Below are 27,057 nucleotides of genomic sequence, written 5' to 3' on the forward strand. Positions count from 1 at the left end.
CTTCATTATAACAGAAAGTTAATTTGTAGATCATACACAGATTAATAGCATACCTTATAATCTATAGAATTCTTATAATATTCTATTAGAATTTTCCCATCTGCTTAAAGGAGTTTTCAAAGTATATAATTTCTATTTTTTAAGTTTCTGAATTTTACACACATATACAGTCATATGTATTTTTACTGCTAAAATAACAATTCCCTAGCTATTTTGTTTCATTAAGCATGTATTTAGAAAGTTTAGGGACATTTTCTAAATGTTCGTTTGACTTTGTAGCCTCTCATATTTTCTTAAAATTCTGACTCTAAACTTAACTCAAACCTAGATACCTAGATTGTAAGTTCAAGTAATAGATGAGTGGTCATGTTTCAATGAGAAAGAAAGTAATATTGAGAGATTTTTTCTAGCAAAAGATTCAGTTCAAGAAGTATTTGTTGAAAAGCATCTTTCTGCATAGTACTCATCAAGATGTTTCCATAAATTCCATAGAAGTTGTATATTGCATAATCACTGCAAAACAGAAGAAGAATCCCTAAATATGTCTTTGTGGGGGATTTGTGGCTTACAATATTATATTGCTTACACTAAATCCTAAGTGTTAACTCAGGTACTGAAAGTTCAGGACAGGATAGAGCTCCTTTCCATGACATTAGTGGTAGCTATTAAGGCAGAAATGAGAGGTCAATTTTCATATGCAAGGTAGGTTTGTTGTTCTTTATTGACTATTTAATTAAGGAAGGTGATGTTTTGGGCATAGTTTATATATTCATAAGAGCCTTAGAATAACACGTATTTGGGAGACAAGGGAGAAAGGAGGTGAAGTGAGGGCAAGTCTTATCCAAGTTAAGCTTTTGTAAAGACTTTTTGCAAAGGGGCCTGGATACTGCAAATTTGTGTCATATTAAAAGTCACTGCTAGTGGGGTGTGGTGCCACACGCCTGTAATCCCAGCACTCAGGAGGCTGAGGCAGGAGTATTGCCATGAGCTCGAGGCCAGCCTGGGCTACATAGTGAGTTCAGGGCCAACCTGAACTACAAAGGGAGACCCTGGCTCAAAAAATCGAAATACCAAAAAAAAAAAAAAAGTCACTGCTACTGTTGATGTCTGTTCAGATATGAGGTCCAACAAAAGTGGCTTCCAAATTTGATCACCCTAGATAAGTTTCTTATTTTCAATCTTGGTTCATCTGATAAAACATTCCAAGTTTAACTTACGATGTGCCCATTCATTTTTCAGTTTACTCCTTCAGGAAGAGAGACATAACAAGAAAAAGAGAGTTGGGCATACGCCCTAAAACATTTGCTATTTTCCCCTTTTTACCTTGCATTTTTGTACTATGTACTATGCTTGAACATTCCAATTTCTGGAAGCATTCCTTGTGAGTCCTAGAAGTCTTTTGTGTAGTTAATTAAGTGTTCTGCAGATAATACATATTGTGGGGGAAAGGAAAAGACCAGTGCTGGGCTGTTGGTGGAGGTGAAACCTGAACTGTCCCTTGGAAAACGGTAGAAATTACTGAAGCAGAAGAGTAAAAAGAATATGCTAGGGCTCTGGCATAGCATGAGAGTGAGAGAGACTGGGCATACAGTGTATTGGGAGAATCAGTAGTATGGAGTAAAGGGTGTTGGATATTCCTCTGTACTGCAACTAGACTCTCAAAAATCCTCTGTGACTTCTGTCAGTCTGCAGGAGATTAAAACTTCCCATTCATGATGAAATCCATATTTTAAGTGAAGAAATAAACTGAAGCTGACTGGTTTTGCTAGAGGTAGAGAGAAGGCTACAGCAGCAAAAGCAGATTTCAACTGTTAATCACCTGTGGCATAGTAGTTAACTTAGAATAATATTGAAATGTTTTTCCATGTGACATTCTCCACAAACCTGTCTCCTTTTATGTGTATGCATGCCAGTATATAAATTGCTGAATCCATGTCAGCTGTAAAGTAATGGCACTGAGGGCATCATAAATTACCATGGTGATCCTCAGGAGAAGACACTGTTGTGTCTGAATAAGTGTTTCACTTCCAGAGTAATGTATGCCTTCATCTCACCCAGCAGTCAGCATATTGCCCTGTGTTGATGGATATTGTCAGCTGGAAGCTACACTACATTTCACTGCACAATAAACATGGCTGTCAAACCCATATAAAGTGAAATCAATTTATCCTGTATGGTCAGTGCATTTTAAATGAAATTAATGTACTGTGGGTATGGTGGCAAAAAGGTAACGTATTAGTTATGCATCTTGGGATCTGAGACTTCTCATGTGAGGCATCGTTCTGTCTAGAAGGCCTAAAAGAAAGGCTGTTTATGAAATATGTTATTTTTGCATGGTCTTCAGAAAGTGCTTTCTCTGCCCATCTTCATGTTTTGGGAAAAAAACACAATATTCGTTAATTCCATCCTTTTATTCTGTCATTATATGGCAATAAATAATGACCATATTTGCCAAATAATGGTGTGCTTTAATGTTCTAATTTATTACTGGCTTTGACACCAACAAATTTCTTTGTAATCAAGGTATCTGGAAATAGAATAGAAGGGCCAGAGATTGATTGGGTCATGCCATTCTTTTATTACTTCACTGAGCTGAAAGGATTTACTTTGTCCAGAAAATAGAAATGTTGGCTTTAATGTACATTTTGCTTCTAAACTTCTGGAGGTAGGTTTTCTTTGTGCACTAGAAGCATTGGTTGAGGCCATCAGTTAAATCACTTCACATCTTACTGTAGAAATTTTCAATCTATAGGAAAATATTTGGTAGTTGCCACATCGCAAAGCATACGTCGCTGTGTCACACTGAGGAGGCCATGAAAACAAGGAAAGACTACATTCATTTATTCACTAAATACATTTTTATAATTAAAATTCCATGTGCCAGATACTTCCCTGGATCCAAGGAATTCAGCAGTGAATGAGACTCAGCCCCTGCTCTGTCTTCAAAGAGCTTTCAATCTACTATGTTACTAGATCAGAAATAGTTTCATAGGGGTTAAAGAAAATCTCTTACACAACTGAAAAATGTGTCAAGACCCTTGAGATGAATACCTCTTAGTCTACTACTTTTGTGTAGGGGTTGAAAATCAAATAATCTTTTACTTAATGTATATTTAGTATGTATTCTGTGGGACGTCTTGAGCATTCAAAGATGAGTCCAAGACAGTGTCTAACTTTAGGGATCGCATATTCCTGGGGATGGAGAAAGATCGGAAGGAGATAGTCACATAAACAATAATTATGCCGGGGCACAGAACCTGAAGAAAATGGGGAGCTTGGGGAGCATCATTGCAAATGCTGTTCTTTTAGGCCATACAGCTTTCCCATCTGTCTTTACTCCCCTCTCCTACTCACTAGCTGATTCCCGTTCATCCTTTGAGATTCAGGTGGGACATCACATCTCCTAGGAAGCATTTGGTTGACCATCCTGTCTGGTGTCTCTTGGCACCCTGGTAACTTCAGTACTGTGACTTTGTTACAGTGGTCTGTCTCCTTCCTGAAAGATGAGTTCTCTTGGGCCTTTGTATCCTAGCACCAGATGACAGACCTAGGCTCATAGTAATTGCTCAGCTAAAATGTTTCATTGAATTAATAATTCATTCACAAAACATGCCAACATTTGAGTAGGACTTGAAGGATTAGTAGGACTTAATAAGTCTCAGGAGAAGAGTCTTCCTAGCCATACAAAGAGGACAGGCCAAGTCACAATATTGTGAAAAAGAATTCTGTTTGGGGGAAATGTATGATTTGAAGTACCGGTGTGTTTTTGGCAGATACAGCTAAAATGACAGGTAAGAGCCTGCTTTTGAGGGAAGGAATCACAGCAGGAAAGTTTACCATAAAATAATACCAGTCATTGCTTTATCACCAGCTAGAATTTATTGTTGTAAATGCAGTAGGTGTATAAAGACATGCAACACTAATTCTGCCCAGTGTCTTGTTGAAGGCTATATCAGAAAGGATGTAGAGTTGTCACCTGCAACTGTCTTCTGCTTTTAAAAGTTCACTTAGAAAAAAAGAGAGGGACCTAGGGAAAGCAGCAGAACCTGGTGGAACCTGGCGGCAAGCTCTTACATTATCCACATAATAATGCTTTACACCGTCTTGTTCTTCCTGCCCTGACATTACAGGAAGTAAAGCAATGAATGGCTCTGCAGCTAAACTACAGCAGTATTATTGTTGGCCAACAGGAGGTGCCACTGTGGCTGAAGCTCGAGTCTACAGGGATGCCCGAGGCCGGGCCAGCAGTGAGCCACACATCAAGAGACCAATGAATGCATTCATGGTTTGGGCGAAGGACGAGAGGAGGAAAATCCTTCAGGCCTTCCCTGACATGCACAACTCCAACATTAGTAAAATATTAGGTGAGTTCAGTTGGCGCAACTGATGCTGACCTTTTCCCCTAGAGAGCTTCAAGAGTGGAAAGCAAGGGCGGGGCCACTGTGCTTGACAGAAGTTTGATAAAGCCCCACTGGCTGCCTTTGTCATCAGCCCTCCCTGCACCTCACAGTTCTACCATTAGGGTTAGGGGCTACTGCATCTACCAGGGAAGGTGCTTCAAAACTGATTTTAGAGACAAACAATTGGCAGAGCAAGACTGCGTAAAAACTGATTCTAGAGGCAAACCATAGTAATGTGTTAATATTGTGAATTTAGCAACTCTTAAGAGGTCACTGCTCAACAGCCATCATGGGAGGAAGCTTTATCACCTTTTTTTTAGTTAGTCTTTTTAAATTTGTAAGTTGCAGGCCAGCCGGGGATTTAGCTCAGTGGTGCCACACCTGCCTCCTAAGCACAAGGTCCTGAGTTCCATCCCCGGTACTGAAAAAAAAAAAATTGTAAGTTGCTACACAGTCTTGGAAACACTCACTGCCCTCACAGTTTTCTGATCTAGAATTCTTGGGTTCATACGTACTACTCAAAGAATAATTCATCAAGGACTAGGGGTAAACCCAAAAATGGTGTGAAATTCATGAAGTGCAAAACAGTGCCTCTAATGATAACTTTAAAACTTGTGAAATAAAGCTACATTTTCTTTAAGGAGATATGACTAGTTCAAATTTCACAGCAGTGCATTGAACACAGACCACAGGGCAGAGGCCCATTTTGTGGTAAATTGCCAGTGATTCTCTAGTTTCTCAGCATTAAATTCAAGCCTTGTTCTATTAGCGTAAAGCTTGCCTAGTGCAGATTATACAGTTTGGAATTATTGTGTTCAACATATTGAACATATTTTATCCAACATGCAGCATTACAGTCAACATGTTTCCTCTTTAAAAAGAAAAAACACAGAAGGCACTGTTCTATTTAAGCTGTCGTGATGTGACAAAGTCTCAAAGGGAGCTGTTTAAGAAGCTGAAAAACATTAGAGACTTAAACTGTGGTTTTAATTTTTTAAATGTTTTGTTCAAAAGCAATAAATATTTAACCTGAGTAAATATCAGTGATCTGGACACACACAAATACACATGTTTTGTCACTATATAAATAATTTAACTTGATTTTGAGACATTTCTGAAGCAGTGACCTCTAAGAAAATTTAAAGCATACATAGAATCAAATAGTGGTAAAATGTTAAAATGCAGTTTTTCCTTTCTTTTTTCATTTTGACTTTTGAATTTCAAAATGGATACTAAGTGTTCTTATAATTAGGTGGAGTTTTATTTTTGGAGTTTCAGAGATTTGCATAGGGATTTTTAAAAATTTTAAATACCATTTAAATCAAGATGTTCCTAATGGACAGATCGTATTTGTTTCAAATTAAAAGACATTCTAAAAAAATCAATGCTATTCTGGCCTTATAATTTGATATGTAACTTTGCTATTTTCATATTTGTGTCCTGCCAGTTTAGTAGCCATGTAAGCATTCAGAAGGGCACAGACCCCTCTGTTTCCCTTTTGGCAGCTATGGAGAATCTATATTATTGGTGTGCAATCCATGAAAAAACTATTAGAAATATAGTAAGTATATTCATTAAAATGTAACCTTTAAAGCCCAAGCATTTCAGGAATACTAAGAATCCTCTGTTACTTTAGGCTTTAAGCTTCTGGGAGCCAGCAGAACACAGAGAAACCTATCTGCATAGCTATTCCACACAACTTTTGCACAACAATCAGGAAGAGCAGGGATGGATGTGCTATTAAGGCAGACCAGGATATTGCTGGCTATGTAGAATATTTGTATAACTTTTCCATTTGTTTATGTATGAAAAATCTCCACTGAAGAATAGCTAACATCCAGTCTGCACAGCTGTTACTGCTTTATTCACCAGCGAGACACAAAAATGCAATTTGATACATGTAAAAAAACACATCCCTTCTTCATCAAGTGTTTAGATCATTCTTTATAAACAATATTAGAGAAGTGAATACTTTTCCTTCTTCCTGTGTAAACCATATTAAAGATTTTTGTGCTTGTATCGGTACAGCTTTGAATGGGAGTTTATAGTACTTGAAAATGGTATATATAATTCCAACTGTACCTTCCGCTTCTAAAGATGACTTCTTAAGTCGAGTTTAGTTTTTTTAATTACCCTGGGCCAGGGAAGATGGTGTGGGCAGTAGATTTTTACGTGTGGAAGGATATCAACATCTGCTGATACCTTATCAGAGGTCAGCTTTGCTAAAGGTGCTTGGAGAGGGAAAATGATTGAATTTCTGGAACCATCAGAGCTTTTCCTGAGAATCCTGTCATTCTCATAAGTATGCTTAGGAAGTTTAGGCTTTGAACTCTTTTGAAAGGGAGAAGCAGATGAACAGGGAAATACCTTAGTGTAGGAGATGGTCATTTTGTAGCAGAGATACATTTTGAAAAAACGTAACATCATCAGCCTTAAATTACTGAGAGAAATAATACAATAACTGCATCATACACAGAATTATTTTTGCTCTGTTGTCTAAAAAACTGGTTGGGAGGTTCAGTGGTATGTGACAATGGAAGCTGGCCAGAGTCAAGGTGAATAAAGTGCTGGGGAGGTACATCTAGTTGTAACTCTAGTTGTATCTACTGAAATATATTGCCTTGACCACTTAGATACTTAAGGCTATTTTTATGTCCAGGATCTCGCTGGAAATCCATGTCGAACCAGGAGAAGCAGCCTTATTATGAAGAGCAGGCCCGGCTAAGCAAGATCCACTTAGAGAAGTATCCAAACTATAAATACAAACCCCGGCCGAAACGCACCTGCATTGTTGATGGCAAAAAGCTCCGGATCGGGGAGTATAAGCAACTGATGCGGTCTCGGCGACAAGAAATGAGGCAGTTCTTTACTGTGGGGTATGTATTCCTGGACAGAGCCAACTGGGGCTTTCCAGTCCCAGGAAAAAAACCACAGGTGGCTCCTGGCAGTACCTTTGGGAGAGAGATTAGAGAGGGAGGAGGCTGTGACATGCTGGAAGGGCTTGGCTGTGGAATCCTCAGAAGTTGCAGCCTTGGAGATGTGGTGGCTCCTACTGTGCAGGACAAAGCCGCACAGCTCATTCCCAACTGATTGCATCTTCCACCGTCCTCCTCGATAATGTAAGATACTCAGTGCCCACACACAGAGTTGCTGGTAGTTTATTTAGATAGACACACAGCAGGGGAAAACTGACTTTAAGAAATCCCCAGAAGCTTCCCAGCTTCTCTGGGTGGTGCTTGATTCTAATCACAATAGTCTGCTTTTGTTGTGGGATCTACCACAAGATAATTGGCCTTGACATTGGTTAGAAGACCTTATTTTTGGCATAAGATCCAGAACTCCTGTTGCAGTAAATTATTCTGTGGTGGAAGCAGTAACAATGTGGATTTTCTTGCTTAAATCAGAAACTAGACATGTTTTTGATATCTTCAAGTCTGATTTCATGTCATTTTGTTTAAAAATTAGGTAATAGATTTCTGGTATAAATTTCCACTTGGCTGACTGGCTGTCTGCATTCAAAAGAGGCCCCTCCTAACCACAGTAGTCAGGATAAGTGGGGATGCAGATGCCTGTAGATTCCAACACACCCAGACCTAGCAGCACAGGGGGGTGGAAACCACCAGGCCATTCTGGAGGCACCAGCAGAAGCAGCTGGAATCAGAGGGGGAGACACTTGGGAAAGGCTAGCAAAAGAGAAGCAGAGTAAGCGAAAATGAAGCCACGTTTGCTTTTAACATGGAGGAGGGCGGAGGAGCTGTGCTTTGCCAGGGAGTATGAAAGCTTCACTTATGGGTAGAAGAAGATAGGCCCTAAAGGGGGAGTAAAAAGCTGCTTATTATGCTTACAGGTGCTCAAAAGATAACTCTGTGGAACAAAAAAGGTTTCAGAAGTGTGTGTTTCAAAGAATAAAATTAATTTGAAATAGTAAATAGAATACAAAATGCAGCAAACCAATGAAAGTAGTCTGAGCCCTGGGGTCTCTGGGAGGAGCATGGGTTTTGGAGTTTGACTGCTGAGGTTCAGATACTGGCCTGGACACCTACTTGGCCAAGTTTTTTAACTTCCCTAAGCTTCTGTTTTCTCATGCGAGAAATGAAATGAATAATACCTCCTATCTTGTATGATTGTTATGAAGATTCAATGAGGCAATGCTTCAAAAAATATTTTACATAGTGCTTAGTTCAAAATCCAAAAAGGTGAATTCTAGCATTGCCATTTCTATTTAATATGTATTTACTATCACAGTAACACTATATTTCACATCATGTTAGATACATATTAATGAATTTCTTGATACTATGGCTGAACCTTTTAGGGATAAAGAGAGGCTTAAGCCACTTTATTATTTGAAGATCCCAATATGTTAATAAATGAAAGCATGCTAAAATAGGAATACCACTTGCTCTGTATTTTAATGAATGCATTTTAAAAATACTTTTAACACAAAAATATAATTGGGTTATTACATGTTAATTAGAAGATTTATTAAAAATACCAATTCAGAGTGCCCTTTTGGTAGGAAGAATAAAAGATTGGAATCACGATCTGGGCTTTCATCATCCCAAGCAACAAAGGAATTGTCTTCACTGTGTTTTCTCAAAATATGCCCTGCTGTCTATTCTAGCATAGTCATGAGTATAGTTGGACCATTTGAGCAAGAGAACTCGGAGATAATTAGGTATATTGTTGTGGTATGTGGTACATAAAGGAATTTCGAATTTTAGAGACCAGGGATGCTGTTCCTCATAGAGTAGAAGAGCCCGTTACGGAAGAATCACTGTATAGTGTGGAATGGGGCTACAGAAGTACAGGTAATGAGCAGAATGCCTTATTCTTTATTCTTCAGTGTTGAGGATTTTCCTCTGCCCTATTTTGATAATACTTGCTACATAAAGCCAGGTGTTATTTCCACTTGTGGATTTATATTTTCTTTAAGTAGTTATATTAGATAGATTATTAACTCTCTGAGGTTCATCTTTGGAAATTGATCTTCATTAGATGTGAGGTTATGGCAAGAGAAACAGGGAGAAAAAACAAACAAAAAATTCAAAGGTTACCATTGACTTCTTGATGGAATGGGAGAGAGATCAATTTTTATAGCTGATTTTGAAAGACATGCATAACTTTAAAGCCAATAAAACTGTGTATTACTCAACATTTTTGTGCATTTTACTGACTACACAACTGTAGCTGATGAGTTAGATTTTTTTACTCAGCTGTTATGAAATGAATTTGTCAATATGGAATAGCATACAATTAGCTTGTAACTTGGATTTAACCCCTTCAATTGGCAGATTAAGTATCAGAATTCTGTAACAATCCTAATAAGAATACTATCAATATAGAAATTATATTTATTGGGATGCATGTACCTACAATGATGTCTTTTCCTAAAGAATTATGGACAAATATTTTGCCTTTTTTTGAAACTCATTCAGTAATTTACCTGTGAACCAAAATAAAATTATCCTGGTACTTGAAAGTATTAAATTTAAGGCTATTTTAAGACAATAATGGCAGGTTATTGAATATTTACTGTATGCTATGTACTGTGCTGAGTGAGTTATACAGATAATTGTAAATACATCAAATTTAGATGATAGACAATATCTTCCCCATTATAGGGTTGGGAAAAAATGTTCAGAGATATTAAGTAATTTGTCTAAGGCCACACAGCTAATAAGGAAATGGCAGAACTCAGAGTGAATGTGATACATATGTCCTTTCTACCATTTTACCTACCTCTCATTTATAGCCTACAAAGTGCTTAGAGGCTGTAGAGTATAGTGGTTAAAGGTGTCAGTTCTAGAGCCAGACTGTTCTGGCTCAAATACTAGCTTTGCTCCTTTTTTGATATAGGAACTAATACACATCAGTCTTTATTCCTCTGAACCCTCCATTTGCCATTGGGAAACTTACTTAAGCTTTCTGCACCTTAGTTTTCTTATATGTAGAGTGACAATAACAATGACAATGACAGTAAAACCAACAACAAAAGTCCCTTCTGAAGAATGAATAACTTAATGTGGAAAGTGCTTAGAACAAGTGCCTGACACATGGTAAGCCCAAAATTAAAGTAAATATTATTCTAGAAAAATAATGCTATGTGCCGACTGTATATTTCTTATTATAAGAATTACTTTTCTAGGCTTTATACTATAAATGATTCGAACATTTGCCATTTTGATCTTAATCCCAAAGGGATTGAATCAAGCCTGTAAAATACTTACAAATGTAACTGAATGACATAAACTAGCTATATTGTTTTCAGTATTGTGCTCCTGAAAGGAAGCTGGATTATAACCCCTCCAGTAAAGTAAGCAGACTGTCATTATTTCCATTCCTTCCAGCAATATCAGCTGCAGAGATGTGTAAACATACAGCCTATCTTCTCATGCAACAAACTGCTGCGTTGCCTTCATTTATACAATCTATAAGGGTCTTATGGGTTAGCAAACAATGGGGCTTTACCAATGCAAATATGCAGTCCCTTTGCAAAGGTGAGTTTGGAAACATGCCACAGTGCTGAGCCCTCTCAAGGCCAGCTGATAACTCTTGTCCTGGGAGGGAGGGTCCTTGGCCATCTCTGTTGAGATCAGTTGCATGCATACAGTTTTGCAAACATCTACAACTTTTCTTTTGATGTATACATTCATTATTTTCAAGACCTAATACCTGCCAGCTACTCCTATTTGTGAAATCTGCAGTGTTTGAATTTTGACTCTGAAATTGATCTGTAAAGGAAGGAAAAATGCTTTTTAGGAAAGTAATTCCTGATAGACAAAACTTGAGCCTGCTGTCTGGATTTTTCACTTTGTTCATTGATTAGCCAGTCAATTGGTAAGGGCCTATTTGAAACCAGCTGGGTAGCCAGAATTGTAAATTAATATAGTATGAGGCATGATTTCTGTACACATAAGCTTTCAGAGAGTGTCGTAGTTGGAGAAGCTAGACACATATATGACTAGATTAGCAAATAATAGTTTGTTACACACACATGCATGCTCATACACGGAACACATAGTCTGTGCATATAATATATAATGAAATGCTAATCATGATGTTATGAACAAGAGAAAGTAAAACTCAGAGGAAGAAAGATTATTATGTATTAGGACCAACCAACCATTTGGGTATTCTTGAAGAAGGGACTTGAGTTGTGGGCAGGTCAGGTTGGCAGGAAGTAGATTTCTGTTTTAGCATAAAAAGGAGCATGAACACTTTGGGTGTGTGGTGGTGGGGGAGGGTAGAGTGTTCAATTATAAAAGAGACTAGACTAGAAATTTTCCCTGACAGTAAAGAAAATGTAAGACAGGCAGAGGACAGCAATGTTTTGGAAAGCCTTGAAAGCCAGGCTTCTTCAGCTACAAGGAGGTATGCTCACTTAATGTTTCCTGTTTCTTCTTAGGCTGATAATGACAATAAGATGACAAGATCAGCATGACAGTTAGCTTATGATTTTGCATCCACAGAATCAATTTACCTTCAAAGAGGCCTGAGACATTGTGTATTTCAAGTAGCCAGCCACTGTCGAGTCCTTTCTGTGTTCTTCTTGGGCCCTCTAGGGCTGGAGCACTCCCCACCTCCTATGGGAGGTGGTTCCTTTGTGGAACATCTCCTAATGCCAGAAAGTTATTTGCTCTTCACTGAGTAATAAGTCTACCTCTTTGCTACTTTGTAGGCTAGTTTTTGTCCTTTTCTTTGGTCTCTCCTAGAACAAATCTTTCCCTTATTTATGAGGGCAATCATTCGAGCCTCTAAAGACAATTGTATTCATACCTTTCTCCACCACCTTCCTCCCACACATCCACTCTCACTATATCTATCCCCTCTAGAATGGGTGACATAGGTTTTCCATTTGTTTTTCCTCTCGTTCACTCATTCCATGTGTTCAGGAGGTACTCATTGAGTGCCTCCTATGTTGCAGCATAGTGTAGCCTCTGGAGCTAGCTATGGCAGTAAAAATTCCTGCCCTCCTAAAGTTTACATTCTAGTGACAGAAGTTAGGCAAATAATCAGTAAACAAATAAATGAATATAAAATAGTGATAAATGCCTTAGAACAAAGAAAAGTAGGGAAAGAGGTAGGGAGTTTTAGAGGATGGGATTTAATAATTTTAAATACAGTGCCACAGGAAACCCTACTTCAATAGTTTAAAAAAAAAACAAAACCCAAGTAGGTGAGGGAGCAAGCTGTGCAGATACCTGAGAGAAGTGGGCAGAACAAACAGCAAGTGCATAGGTCTTGAGGAAAGATTGTGCCTGGTTTGTTTAAGAAGCAGACAGAGCACATGGTGACAGAAACAAAGGAGGATGAGAAGATGGGAGGATTACTAGATGTTAGAGAGTAACAGGGAGCCGAACTTAGAAAAGACTTGTAGGTTGCTGTGAAGTCTTTGAATTTGACCCTGAGTGAGACAGAAAAACATTGAAGCTTTATAAACAGACAAGTACTGTACTATGACTTAGCTTTTGAGAGCATCACTCTATCCACTGTATGAGACTTGCCTGAAGGGAGAGTGGCCTGCAACTCTAACCATATTAGAGTTGATAGTGGCTTGGGCCAGGTGTGGAGGGGTGGCGGTGTAGGAAGTGGATAGATGTTGGATATATCCCTGAGAGACAAGCAATAGGATTTGTTGATGGATTGAATATTGGACTTAAAAGAAATGTGGTTGCAAAAGATTGGCCTGAGCAACTGGGAAGATAAAGTAATCATTACCTGAGAAATCAGGATGACCGTGGCAAGAGTAGCTATGTGGGAGAATAGTCACAAGTTCAGTTTTGCATCTATTTGTTAGAGCTGGTATTTGGCATAAAACAGTTATATTATGAACCTGGAATTCAGGTACATATTAGAAATATAATTTTGGGGGTTATCAGCACATAGATAATATTTAAAGCCATAGAAGTGGACAAAATCAACACAGGAATAAATTTAGACAGAAGAGAAGATAGGCACAGAATGAACCTTTGGGTATTTAAGTACTTAGATTTCAGAGAGAAGGGAACAGATTTCAGAGGGAAGGAAACAGTAAGGGACTTGGAGGAACATGTAATGAGATAGCAAGAAGTTGGAGGGTGCAGTATTTTAGAAGAGAAGGAAATAAAGTGTTTCAGCAAGGAGCAAAATGATCAACTGCATCAAATGCTGCTCATGGCATAGGTCAAGTAAGATGATGACCAAGAACTGACTTTGGAACTTAACAGTAAGGAGATCATTGGTGGCCAGATCATAAGCTATGTTGTAGTGCTGAAAGTGATTGAAATGGACTTGAAGAAGAATTAAAAAGAATAAATGCAGACAGGCAGCCTTTCAAAGACTTTTGCTTAAGGAGATCAGAAAAGTGGAACAATAGCTAGAGGGGGATGTGAGCCAAAAAGAGTTATTTTTTGTAGGAGCAATTATAGCCCCTTTGGTGAGAATGATACAGGAGAGGAGACATTGATGATATAGACAGAAGAAATGATTGCTGGAGATACCTTTAACAAGAATGGATCATTTGAGTGGACAAGTAGAAGACTCAGCCTTATGTTGGGTTATGAATGGATTCAAAGTAGAAGGTGGGCCCAGGATACGAGCTCAGATACAGCAGGTGAGTTGATGTGTTTGTGGAACCTTGTGAAAATCTTCCTCTGACTGTTGCATATTTCTCCATGAAATAAAAAGACAGCTAAGAGTAATAAAATGGAAAAGAAGACATTGGACATTTCAAGAGTTGAGAAAGTATGAATCATTATGTTAGGGAATAGAAGTGGGATAGAAGAATGTGCAATATAATGGTTGCACAGCACTAGGGACTGATTTGAAGTTCATTCTCATTAGCTCAGAGAGTAGTAAGCATGGTAGTGTGCTTTCTCCAGCTAAGTTCATCTGTGTGACTGAACAGAGTAGGCATAGAGTTGTGTTTATCTGAAATTAGAGTTTTGCCAGGTAAGAAAGTGAAGAGTATCTGTGAGAGAATGAGTAACCACAGAATTTATGCTGACTGAAGAGATCCCTGAGGGCCCAGGTAAGTGAAGGCAGTGAGTGTAGGTTGAAAGATCAAGAAATTATACGTCCTTATGGGGTGAGAGAATCATTGATCCCCTCTTAGGGTGGAAGAATCATTGAGGGATAAAACTAGAAAGACAAGGTATGGTACTCAGAGAGTAGAATGTTTAAAAGCAGACAAGCAAGGGATAATGGTTGGAAATGATAAGGCTAGCTGTATGCAAGAGTGTCGGCAATTAAGATGGAGATGGGCTCAGAGGATCACAGTATACAGGGAGGTCAAGGAACTGAGATGTGTAGCAAGGTGGTGGAATGATCATCTTATGAAGAGTGAATTCACCCAGAAGGATGGCAGAGGTGACATTGGAGAAGGCAACAATGAGCTGAGAGCTGACATCATTAAGCAACCAGGGAGAATGCCCAGGTACCGAGAAGTTAATGATGCTAGTGTGTGACACAGTCTAGTGACATGACCTTCAAAGATGAGTTCTTTTAGGATGGAGCATAAAAAGTAACTTGGAAGAGCAATCAGAGGCTAGAAAGTAGCCAACCCTAGTTCCAAGTCCATTGTTACTATGAGAAGTGGAAAGCAAACAGACAACTCTTAAGAGGCTGAGGTGGAGCAGTGTCTTAAAGAGAGAGCCAGGTTTCAGTTGGAGCAAGAAGATGTGGCATGGAGCCCTGGAATCTGAGTTCCAGAGGCACATGGATGATTTCAGGAACTGGAGAAAGAAGGGAGTTAGGACTAGAAAAAGGTTTTACAGGACCAAATGTTAGCCTTTCAGGAATTTTTCTTTTGAGTCATTTTTCAGAGAAAATAACACTTTCCCAACTTGATGCCCTTCTCTGCACATGCTGGGCCAGAGAGAAGTCTCTGCAGGTCATGCAGGACCCAGAATATTGTCCTACAGTCTGTTGTTGCCACTGATTCCAAATGGCTCCTTTGAGGCAGTGCGCACAGTCAGTCCAGATCACTGCTTTGTGATCTCCTTGGTGTCCTCCAAGACCCGGAGTATGCTTGCTGTCTGTGAAGTTTACACCAAGTAATCTCTGGGGAAAAGGAAAGGGAATTAGCACTGCTTCCTATTCTGTTACATGTATGTTCTTACCTAATCTAATTGAAAACCTATCAGGTAAGTATGATTGTTCTAAATTCTGAAGCTTAGGTTAGGAGGGAGGATGTTGGTGATGATAAGTAGCCTGCCCAGTGCCACATAACCAATAACTGGTGGAGCTGGGATTTAAACCTAAGTCTGGCTCTGGACCCTGCCATCTCTTCCCTGTATCACATAAACTTCTTCCTAGAAAAGCTCTTCCTGAAGCAAAAACTATCTGTTACAGGAATAACTTCTCACTCTAGCATTCCCGTGCAATCCAAAATAGTTGTTGGTGACTGTAGTACTCTGTGGAGCTGCGCTACCATCGTTTTCTCCATGTGAGGAATAGCCTCTGGGGTGGGACCATTGCCATTTTAGACTTCAGACATGACTGAGGGCTTAAAACAGACAATTCTTTTCACCACCAGAGTGTAGGGTTTTTTTTTTTTAATCATATGTGCCAGAAAGTAAGAGTACAGATGCTTTATTTACTTGTTTAATTTTCGCCTTTCATTGCCAACTTAATGTCCAAACAATTTAAATATCTGGAGCCCAGCTTAGAAGATTTTGATTCTGATTTAAATTTGTTTTTTTCTGATGGTTTGAACTTGCCTTTCTCACCCCAAACTTGGTATCTAATAGAGGATTTGTGACACAGGGAAGATTTCAACTCCTGGCCGTGCGACTTATGTAGCCTTGCACAAACAACTTAAACTCTCTGAACCTTAATTGATTACTTCATCTGTAAAACTAGGAAAATGATATGCTTAGGCTTATTGAAGGATAAAATAAGATAAAGTGAAAGCACCTGAGTATAGTCCTAGCACATAAGAAGAGCTCAGTTTAATTTACTTAGTAGACATGTAGCTATAGAATTTTAATTTTAAAATGCCTCAAAAATAAACTTATTCTTTGTGAAAAGAAACTGTCCTTTATGAAAAGAAAATGTACCATTTAATAGTTGGGTTGACCTGCAAAGTTTACATTGGCTTGCCAAATTGGGAAATCTGTAAAGTGGGTTGATATTGCAGTAAAAGTAAAAATTTTGTAAAAGCTTTTACAACTACATTTGTAATATAATTAAGTAAAAATATTTCTATTGCAATTATGAAAGCTCAGTTGTAAATTTAATGATGCATTCACTACCTTGAGCAAGTTAGCATAAAATTTAATTTGTATTAATTTACTCAAAACTTAGGAAACAAGAAATATACTCTTGTTAGAATTTGATTCAATGACAGGGAAACCAGTCTTTTCTAAGATGTTCCTATGCATAGATTTAGATTCCTCTGTCATCTATGTGGTGACTTCAGGCAATCAAAGCTCAATATAAGAGTCATAGAAATTGTATCACTGTCAGGTGCTTAATGTTGCCTGGGTGCTGATGGGCTCTGGAGAAGTCAGGACCTTTGAGATATAGCAAGTTCAGTAGGTCTGTATATTGAACATAGGTAATGGAAAGAATGATAGAATTCGAATCAAGTGACAAGATAGATTCAAATTCTGGCTTTACTTGTATTGAGTGCAGGGCCTGAAGTGAAACCTTACATTCTTCATCTTAAAAAATATATATTTATATTACACTTACATATAATATAAATATATGTGGACCTCATTCAATTAACCTGGCACCCTACAGTTATTATTCACCCTGAAGAACATATGTAGAGGTATTATCTAAAGATAATTCCCCTCTGTTTCATTCTGTTTTTTGATTCTATACAGGCAACAGCCTCAGATTCCAATCACCACAGGAACAGGTGTTGTGTATCCTGGTGCTATTACTATGGCAACTACCACACCATCACCTCAGATGACATCTGACTGCTCTAGCACCTCTGCCAGCCCGGAGCCCAGCCTCCCTGTCATCCAGAGCACTTACGGAATGAAGACAGACGGTGGAAGCCTCACTGGAACCGAAATGATGAACGGAGAGGATGAAATGGAAATGTACGACGACTATGAAGACGATCCCAAATCAGACTATAGCAGTGAAAACGAAGCCCCGGAGGCTGTTAGTGCCAACTGAGGAGTTTTGTTTGCTGAATTAAAATACTCTGACATTTCACCCCCCTCCCCAACAACAAGTTCTTAAAGAGCCCGCATGCATTTGTGGCTCCACAATTACATCAGCAGAATGGTCTTAATTGTTTCGTAAAGTGTGAGACAGATTTCAGTTTTCCCTGATTTTTCATGAACTTGAGTTTTTTTGTCATTATTGTTATTGTTGTTGTTGTTTTTTAATTTAGGTGAAGACATATTAAATATGAGACACCAGGACTTGAAAACTTATCTCAACCCATAGCTGTCTTACAAGTCTTATATTTTTGTCTTACTTTTTTTTTTCTTTTGGATGTTGATAAAGGTTTAAGTTACTGTTTTAGATGGGGTTAAACATTCTCACTCAGGTATGCTGTGCCAGCCTACAGGTTGTGAATGTGTTTTTATTCTGAATTACTTTAGAAAACAACTGAGGATTTCGTGTTGTGAAACAGGACAAGTCCACGGCTTGTGCAGCTGCATGTAGAGCATATTAAAAAGGCCTCGGAATTCCATTTTTTTTTCACATGTAAAGTTAAACTTTGAATGTGCCAAACTTTTTCATAACTTTTGAATCTTAATATTTTGAAAGTCTTAAAGGAGACACTGCAAAGTCTTAGACAATCTTTGGCATCTTAAAATAAAATAGCAAACCACACCTTTTTTTTTTCCAGAAAATGGTAAAGTACTCAGGAATCTGGAGACAAGATATTGTAAGGAATGAACAAGGTTGCCACAGTGCATGTACCCAATTGTGTTTGCCTCTTGTTGTGCCATCAGTGACGTGGTATGACATCCACACACCAGAGCCGTCCCCACACCAGATACTAATGCATGGTCTTCTCTTCCTGAGACCACCTCTCACTACATCCTGTATCCCTTTGCCTTTAACCCTGACATTCAGTCTTAACACATTTTCTCTTAAATAATTTATTCATTCCAGAATGTCAAGGGTCCACTTACTATTTATTTAAAAACAAATTGTTGGTGGCATTAATTTAATAATTCTTGTTTTTCACCTTCTTTCCCTAAAGAGCTTTTTGCCCCTTTTCACCTCCTTCTCTGGCCAGATACAAAAGATGTACATAGTGATTTTATGTCCCCAGAGCATCTGGAAGCATTTCTGAAACAAGGTATATTAAATACCTGTATTATTGTTGTTTTTTTTTTAAGATGAGTATATATCTGGCTGCAGGGCTATGCACTTGGGTCCACAGGTATGCCCTGAGGTCCACTGTGACCTCAAATCTTTGCCAGAATTTCTCCCCCTAATTTAGTTTAATCTGCTTCAGTGGCATTTCCCCTGAATTCCATTCAGCAGCAAAGGTCAACAGTGGTTGACTGCCAGGCAGGACAGTTATGTAGCCAAAACTGAAGCCCAGGGCTTGTGGGCTACGTAGGAGTCTACAGGGAAACTGTCATGGGCTGGTAACTTTACACTCTGCTGCCCTGTCCCAGCTGGTAGGTCCTGGGAATTCTTTGCAAAATCCCCAGATGTAAGAAGCCACATGACAGCCTCAAAGCAAAGGTGGAGGCAAATAGTCATGATACATGGAAGAAAAAGGGGGGATACATTCCCTATACAGCATGTTCCTACTGTTAACTCTGGGCAAATGACAGATTCTGGGGCAGCATACCAGCTCCTCTGGCAGGCTCCCTGTGTCTGTGGCTGCATAGGGGACAAGCCTACATGTAAACAAGATGAATGGCAGTTATGCCTCAAGGAGTGCTCTGGAGATGTGCTGCTGGGCTGGGAGGCAGTGAGGTTCCATTCCCCATATCCTAACTACAGGGAGCTCTAGGGTCCCATTGTGATCTTCCCAAACCAAGGACTGGTTCCCTAGGGGGAGCCTCACTCACCCAGAGTGGTTCAGTGGAGAGTGTCAGTTAATGGGACAGTTCACCTCATGGGACAACCCAGAACCTGATCGCCAGGACATAGGAACGGCCCCATCAGATTTCTTGAGCCATTTTGTCACTTGGGAGAAAATTGTATACCTTCATATTTATTTAAAGAGTGCTCCAGGCCATACCTAATAGCAATAAGTAGGTCTAGCCAAAATGTCACCAGCTGTGTCATTAGCTGAGAGTGCTCTCTATAAGCTGTTTAAGGTACTGATAGGAATGTTTTGTTCTTAATATTGGTTGGGGATTGGAACTTTGTTCTTATACATTTATTTCAAATGAGGAGGAGGTTATTTTTCTCAAAAAATGAGTATTTATTATGTCTTACTGATTTCTTTGATTATGTACCTCTCCTCCTCAGTTCAGTCTCATGTTGTTTCTCTTTCTCTTTGGCTTTGGCTTTTGCTCTCTTGCTTCTTTTTATTGTGTTGCATAGGTAGAGTGTTGTATGGCTAGCATTGTAGTGTATGTAATTAATTTTGCACAAGGGCGAACCTTTAGCATAGTAGGTTAATTTTGTTTGTTTTTATGACCATGCCAAAATAATATTCTGGGCTGTTGGAGAACAAAGGACTGTTCTTTGGGACTGAAACTTGATTTTGCTTGTAGTAAGAAAAAAAAACAAAAAACACACACTCACAGATGTTGTTTCGTAAGTGTTATAATCACTGGATATAAATGGTATTTTTTATCACTTCTGACTAATGTGAAACTGTTGTACGAAAACTACACGAACAAAAGTCATCTGTTTCGACTCGTGTGGGCTTGCCTCACAGTTGCCGGATTTGAGTCATTTTTATGTCTTGTTATTTCATTTATTTATGCAAAATACATATGTGTATGAACACTTTGTTTTAGCTCCAGCTCTGCCTCAGTACTGGGGTTTAGTAACTCGTAGCCATGTTCTTAAAAATGAATGGCTATTCAGGAACGATCTGATTGTAAACGTCTTTCATTGGCTCAGATAGTAATGCTGTATTTGAATCTAAATTTTGTGCATACCCAGTTTATTTTATTTATTAGCCAAGTTTGGCTCTAAATATCCATGGAAATTAAGAATGACAATCATAGGGATCACTTCATTTTGTTTTCAGTGGGGCTTAAACAAAGTTTTTATGACTTTCCCATCTCATTTTAGATTTTTCTAATTGTGTAAATATAACATAGAAATAGAATTTATTTTTGGTTCACAAATAGTGAGTTATAAGTTATGTATTTCCTTTTTGTTTTCTATCCTTATGTGTTGGTACAAACTAAAAGTTGACAAGTCACTGCACTTGCTGGGGATGGTGAATCATCAGCTATGATGAGAGCGGCATTCGCCCTGCAGCTGGGACAGCAAAATCCTTTCTTTGGGCTCCCATGCAGCATAGAACCCACTGTACACAGATCCAGGCTTTTCCCTTTTTCTCTTCTAAAAAGCTGATGAGTTGAACACAGTAAATTTCCAGTACAGCTGAGAGAGTCAATTTGCTTTGAGAATTCACATAAATCTCCTAAGATGGTTCTGTGACCATTTAATAGCAAGAAGCATGAATGCCATTTTAAAGGAAAACATTCACCTCTGAGATTGGCCATTAATAAAAGTCCCACCATGCCAGTTACAATAAAAAGTGTTAAGTAACCTTTCTTCAGCACTATTTCATAGTATCTTCAAATCAGAGATAAAAATTTTATCAGAGATAGAAATTATTCACTTCATTCAAGAATTTACAGGATCAGGGTTTTCTTTGTCACTTAGAATGGGCACATTGGTAGATAATCCTCTCCTTAAAAAAATAAATATGGGCCGTATGGAACAGGAAAGCGAAGGAAGGAAGGAGAGAAGGGGGAGAGAAAGGAAAGGTTCATCTGCGGACATTGGCATCTGGGCCAGCAGTTTCTCTGCTTCACTGGCAGATTCCAGCCAGTGTCCTTTGCAAGGAGGTAGGGAAGCTTTGTTGTTTTCCTGAGGACCAGCTCACCCTTTCAGGAGCACATCAACTTGCTTCATATGGTATCTGATACTCTTCAGCCTTGTCCTCAGGCCTGATTTGATTTGCCAGGGTCCTGACACCAACTCCCAAGCCAAGTTCTAAATTCAGGTGTGGGCTCACAGTGCTGTTGAGCTCGTCAAATTCTGGCCTCTCCTGGACATTAGCCCCACAGGACCCAGGGGTTTGAAAAGGGTGTGATCACCCTAGGGCTGAAATTAAAGGCTGCTTTCTTTGCCCTGTGAAGCCAGGCTGCTTTGAAGCACACCCTCCTGAGCCACAAGCACAGGCACAAACTGAAAGCGGGGATTGTTTGGGGAAAGCCCATCTCCCCTCAGTAGGAAGGCAGCCTGGTCATCTGAACAACACAGCTGAAGCTGCTGCTTTCCATCTACTCATTTGCAGAGAATTGACCTCTACCAACTCATTAGGGAAAGAAAAACAAATCACTTTGTAGTTTTAAACCACGAGAGAAGTCCTGTGCCAAGTGCCAACAACTGCAAAGAAATGCAGCTAGAGGAATGTATTGAAATTATTACTGGGTCTTCCATTTTAACGAGAAAGTGACAAAAATGGTTGCTTTAGCCTTGCCTGATGATGTACACGTTTGTCCAAGGATTGAGTTGGCACTTAAGCTCACTTCTTGAAGTATAATAATATCATATGACCTCATTTGTCCTTTTACAAAGCACTTGCATCATTTCCTTAAGTCGTCTACCCCTGACATGTTTTATTGCTCAATAAACAACTTCTGTCTGTTATTCCTGCCAATCACGCTCAGTTTCTGTTACCATTTACTATCGAACATGCCCCTGTACTTATATCATTGAAAATATTGATATGCAAACACATTTCCTTTTCATCCCCATCCCATTTTGTTCTTTGGGGACAGATTGCTTTCTAAAAGCTCGTGAACAAGAATTTGGAATGCTGGCACCTTTAGGGCAGAGGTAGGGTAGGGTAGGGTAGGGATGGACAGATAGTGCTCCCTGCAGGTACTCTGTTACTCCGAGTTCTTGGCAATAGGAATGCTTGAAGGCAACTCAGTGACATATCTTGCTCAGCAGTTTCTTATTCCTGAAGAACCACAGCATAAAGTGAGGCCTCAGTGCTGGTGCTCTTGGAGTATGGGGAATGTGCAAATATTTAACTGTTTTGTATGCTGCACATTGCAGGTCTGCTCATGTGCATTCTCCATTTGTCTTCCTTTGTCATACGTGTTTTTGCTTTTCTGAAAGTGCAGTCTATTGTACCCTTCTCCAGCTTGTAGCAAATTAGAATGCTTAGCATTTATGTTCATTCATTATTGTATTTGCCATGTAAAATTTTTATTATCTTAGACAAGCTTATAAGCTGTTACTACATAACTTATCTTACTGTAACTCTTTTATTTCCTGACATTGTAATTTGTTTGTGATGTATATTGTGAGATTGTATTCTATGTTAATTTAATCAGCACAATTCACTGACATGCTGGACTGACATGCTGGCTGCTGTTTCGAAGTGTAAAGTTTGTGTAGGGCTGTTGGGACAACTATAACTCTGTTGTCAAGGTACTGTGCTTTGGTTCCTATAGCAACACTGTGGGTGTGGCCCTTGAGATTCTAGGGACATTTAATACACCCTCAATCAAATTTTAACTGCAGATTTTCTTTGTAGAAATTCTATGTATAACGCAGGTACCTACTTGGCCCATGGCTGGTAACTATTTGGGCAATTAGAAAAAAAAAACATAAAAACTAGTGTCTATTGCTGCTTTGAATATGTTTGAAAGTCTGAAAATGTAAATAGTTTATCAAAAAAAATCTTGTACAGTCCAGTGTAAAGTTTTTAAATGACCTTAAGGGTTGCCATCACATCTTTCTTACACTCTCCTCTTGGTAATGAAAAAAAAAGTTTGCTAAGGATTAAAGAAATGGAAAAAAAAAGAGGGAATCACTTCAAATTTAAAGGAATGGATCATTGTTCTTAGCTTCATTGCATACACAAACCTCTTGGATTTTGTTGTGCAGTATTGATGTGAGATAAAACTCAGCATCAAATAATCTTTCAGTGGTACTTTTCCAAGTCTTCCCCTCCTCTGCCTCATAATTAAGGGAAAAGACAAAAGTGAAAGACGCACTGTCTTTGTCTATCCTGGTGTATGTTGGCACCTTAGCTACTTTTTTTTTCCTTTTTGCACAAGGTGCTTTCCTGATATGTTCGACATGCCATCCTTGGGTGATAATGTGTATGCCATGATGGGGCGCAGGCCCGCAGGGGAGTGTCTATAAGAACTGCCTATTTATGCTCATTTACCTCAAGACTGTCCTCTCTACCCTAATCTAGTTGTCATCACTCCATCTTTTGTACTGCTGTTGACACTTACCAATTAAAGATAAATTTTGTTTTATGACCTCTGTGTTATGCCTCGTCTGTGCCCTGCAAACTCTTCCCTCATGGAGTCCAGTAAACGTGGGTTTGCCACTGCCTGCCTCTGGAGCTGGTGGAACTCCCCGATCCCCGCCATGGCTCCTGCCTGCTGGAGCCTGAACCCTGTAGTCTGGGAAGACTTGCCTGCTTTCTTCATTGTGGAGCAAATGCTGCTGCAGCAGCAGGAAATGCTTGTGGATTTAGATGGCAGGAACAGGAGCCAAGGTGGATTTTTCTCAAGAGAAGATGAGAGAGAATGTCACTGCCTATTTGCCTGACTTCTTCATGAGAGCAAAACAGTTTACAAAAGCGCAGAGCCTCTCTGGCTGGGATTCCGCCTGTCGCCTGACATGGACTCCTGCACGCCTTGAAGCCATGGATGATAAGTTGCACCTGGAGTAAAACTCCAAGGATTTTGCTTCTAAGGTGTTTCCAGAGCCACTTCCTGTGCTCCAGTCTGAGGGTGGATGTGGGGCAGTGGGCTGAAGAGAGCAGGGCCCTTAAATAAGACCTGTGGAACCAGCCACACCAGTACTTCAGATGTCCTGTTAGCAGTCAGTCCCCACTTGCAGAGTGACACAGAACTGAGGAGAGGGGGGCTCAGCTGGTAGTGTCTTCTTTTGGTATTTCTTGTGATAAAAGGCCTCATTAGAGAAAAACCAGTTTGACACAAGAGGCTCTAAATTTGGAAAACTCAAGACCCTCCCTTCCTGCTCCACGGTGCTCCAGGTGAGCATAGAGCATAAGAAACACAACCTAGTGTGGACTTTGGAGTCACTGGCCTGGCTCTGTCACTGACCAGCTGTGTGACCTTCCCAAAGCAACTCCTCTGCACCAGACTGTGCCCCTCTGTAAGATGGGACAGTAACCCCTGCCTGTCGGGGTATTAGGGGATGACAAGCAATGGCAGGTGTAAAATGCGCAGCCGCAGGCCTACTCATCATTTTGCCTGGAATGAATCTGTCCCTTCTCTGGGACACTCCCACTTGGCTTTTAAATGTCACCCAAATATCACCAGTTTCTGAGGCCTTCCGAAGCCCACCAGTTTCCAGCTCTCCCCCAGGGCTCCCAGTTTCTTGGAAAGAACCTCTGTGGTCACGTTTTCCAAATCAGAATGATTTGTTTCTGTCTGTCTTTTCTGTTAGATGAGGAACTACTGCAAGCAAGGGCTGTGCCTCACTTCTCAGGCCCTCAGCGAAGTGCTTGGCTCATAGTAAGTGCTCAGCGTTGGTTTGTGGATGATTATGAGCAGTGGCACATTGGACTCCCCAAGTGGTGCAGATACCTGTGAGTATCGGGGCCTTAGGTGGTGGGGATGAGGGGCCTGCAGGGTAGCTTGGTGTTACTTCCTCTGGAGAGGAGCATCTCTATTCACACTGGGGAAGCCATTTCAAGTTGGTGTGAGAGGGATGAGGGCACTGAGAGTCTGTGCTTTTAGGAGGCCTCACATGCTGGACACCAGCATCCCTGAGCCTAGAGCCCCTCCTCCTTCCTTCCTTCTGGCATCCTGGCTAGAATATGGAATGGTCAGAGCAAAAATAGGAAGCTTTTCTGGATTTGCTTTATCCTTTCCTTGACATCTCAGGTAGCCAAGATTATCCTTCACTCTGCTCAGAGACAAGGGGTACAAGGAGGCTTCTGTCAAGGAAAGGGAGGGAAGCCAGCTGCCTCTGATTGCAGTGAAGGAGCCTAGGGGCCTAGGAAGCTGCACTGTGAGCAGCAGTTCACTTAGAATCCTCTCCTTCCTTTTGGGCAAAGACACAGTCCAGGTAATGACTTTTCCCTTCATAAAGGTGCTCTAGAGCCTTGCTTGCTCAAAATGTGATCTGCAAGTCAATGTCATTGGAAACCACTTAAAGTACTACATTGGCCATGTGAGTGAGTGTCAGGACATGAGACTCTGGTCACCTTCTCTACCTCCTCTTAGCATGGCATGGTATGAGTAGGTGAAGGATCATTGTCCTCATTTGAATTGTGAAGGCCCAGAGATAGGACATAGCCCATCCAAAGTCACACAGATGTTAATTGACACTACCAGGATGCACACTTATGTCTTCTAATTCCAAAAGCAGAATCAACTATGCTGCATATAGTTCCACAATAGCCCTTGAAAATTACACATCACCAGGCCAGCCCTGGATCTACATCTCCATTGTCACTAGCTGTCCTGGGCTCTGTCACTGTGGGACCCCCAGGGCATCTGGGGCAGTGGCCTCTGACAGCTATGGCACTGCCATTGCTTGCTCAGGTTCTGCTCAGGGCCTGTCCCTGACTGTGATTCCCTCCACTGTGAGTTCTGTGCTCCGAGTACTGTGGCATAATGACAGTTTTCCAAAAACAATCATTTATTATCCAGAGCACAAACTCTATGGGTTCACAAGTTCAAATAGGGTACAGCAGGAGCTTCTCCCACTGCTGCTCCGTGATGCCTGGGACCTCAGCTAGACAACTCACTGGAATACACTGGCTGGAATATACCAGAGGCTCATTTCTGTCATGTATGGCAGTTGACAGCAGCTGTTGGCTGGGACCTTGCTGGGGCTGTTTCCTGGAACACCTCAATGTGGCCAGGGACATCTTACAACATGGCCTGGTGAGCAGCCTGGGAGAAAGGGCTTGGTCATGTCCTCTTTTATAGCCTGGCCTGGAAAGCATGGGGCACCTCTTTCATGGCACACTTTTCATTGACACAGACTCTATACCCAATTGGAGAGAAGAGGGAGCCAATTCCACCTCTTGATTGGAGAGAGATCATAAGGGGCTGGCTGTGTTGCAGTGGCCACACTTGGAAAGGAGACTCTGCAGCACTCTGGTGTCTGTTTATGCTGACCCTGGAGCCTACCCCAACTCCATCCCCATTTTCACTGGGCCCTGCCTGGGGCAGTGTTGGTATATGTACATGGTATTTATCTGCATGTTCTAACCTGATAAGATGAAGCCCTGGTCCATTCTTGCCCACACGGTGGTGTTAGCAGGTTCCAGAGGTCCCTGGAGAGGCCAACTGTTTTAAGAAGCTTGAGGGTGCACCAGGGCACCGAGGAACACATAGTGAGTGAGTGGCATGCATTACAGGCATGGCCTGGGTGAAAAGTTTGTCTTTATTTCCCCTCCCCAGAAGCAGTCCAGTAACTTCTGGAAATGTTCAACCCACTCAACTCCAGTAAGCATATGGACAGATACTACATTGCCTGAGTCAGCCAGGATATTTGCAATAGAATTTCACCAATATTTACTTCT

General features: G+C 40.2%; 1 protein-coding gene across 50 annotated transcripts in view; it reads left to right on the forward strand.

The window, feature by feature from the left end:
- Sox6 (SRY-box transcription factor 6) overlaps positions 1–23,803 on the forward strand; it is a 689,857-nt gene extending 666,054 nt beyond the window's left edge. For 44 of the 50 annotated variants that reach the window (XM_087211270.1, XM_087211269.1, XM_021263841.2 and 41 more), the window contains 3 exons: positions 4,131–4,364; positions 7,060–7,276; positions 17,216–23,803. In XM_087211270.1, coding sequence (XP_087067396.1) covers positions 4,131–4,364; positions 7,060–7,276; positions 17,216–17,519 — 755 coding nt within the window. In that variant the 3' untranslated portion in view covers positions 17,520–23,803. The remainder of the gene's footprint in view (positions 1–4,130; positions 4,365–7,059; positions 7,277–17,215) is intronic. The other 6 variants (XM_021263839.2, XM_087211299.1, XM_021263847.2 and 3 more) reach the window with 2 other exon arrangements.
- Positions 23,804–27,057: the final 3,254 nt, after the last annotated feature.

This window comes from Heterocephalus glaber, unplaced genomic scaffold (assembly GCF_053883595.1).
Source record: "Heterocephalus glaber isolate CG9 unplaced genomic scaffold, H.glaber_assembly_v1.0 deba00001428, whole genome shotgun sequence".
NCBI classification, from domain to species: domain Eukaryota; kingdom Metazoa; phylum Chordata; class Mammalia; order Rodentia; family Bathyergidae; genus Heterocephalus; species Heterocephalus glaber.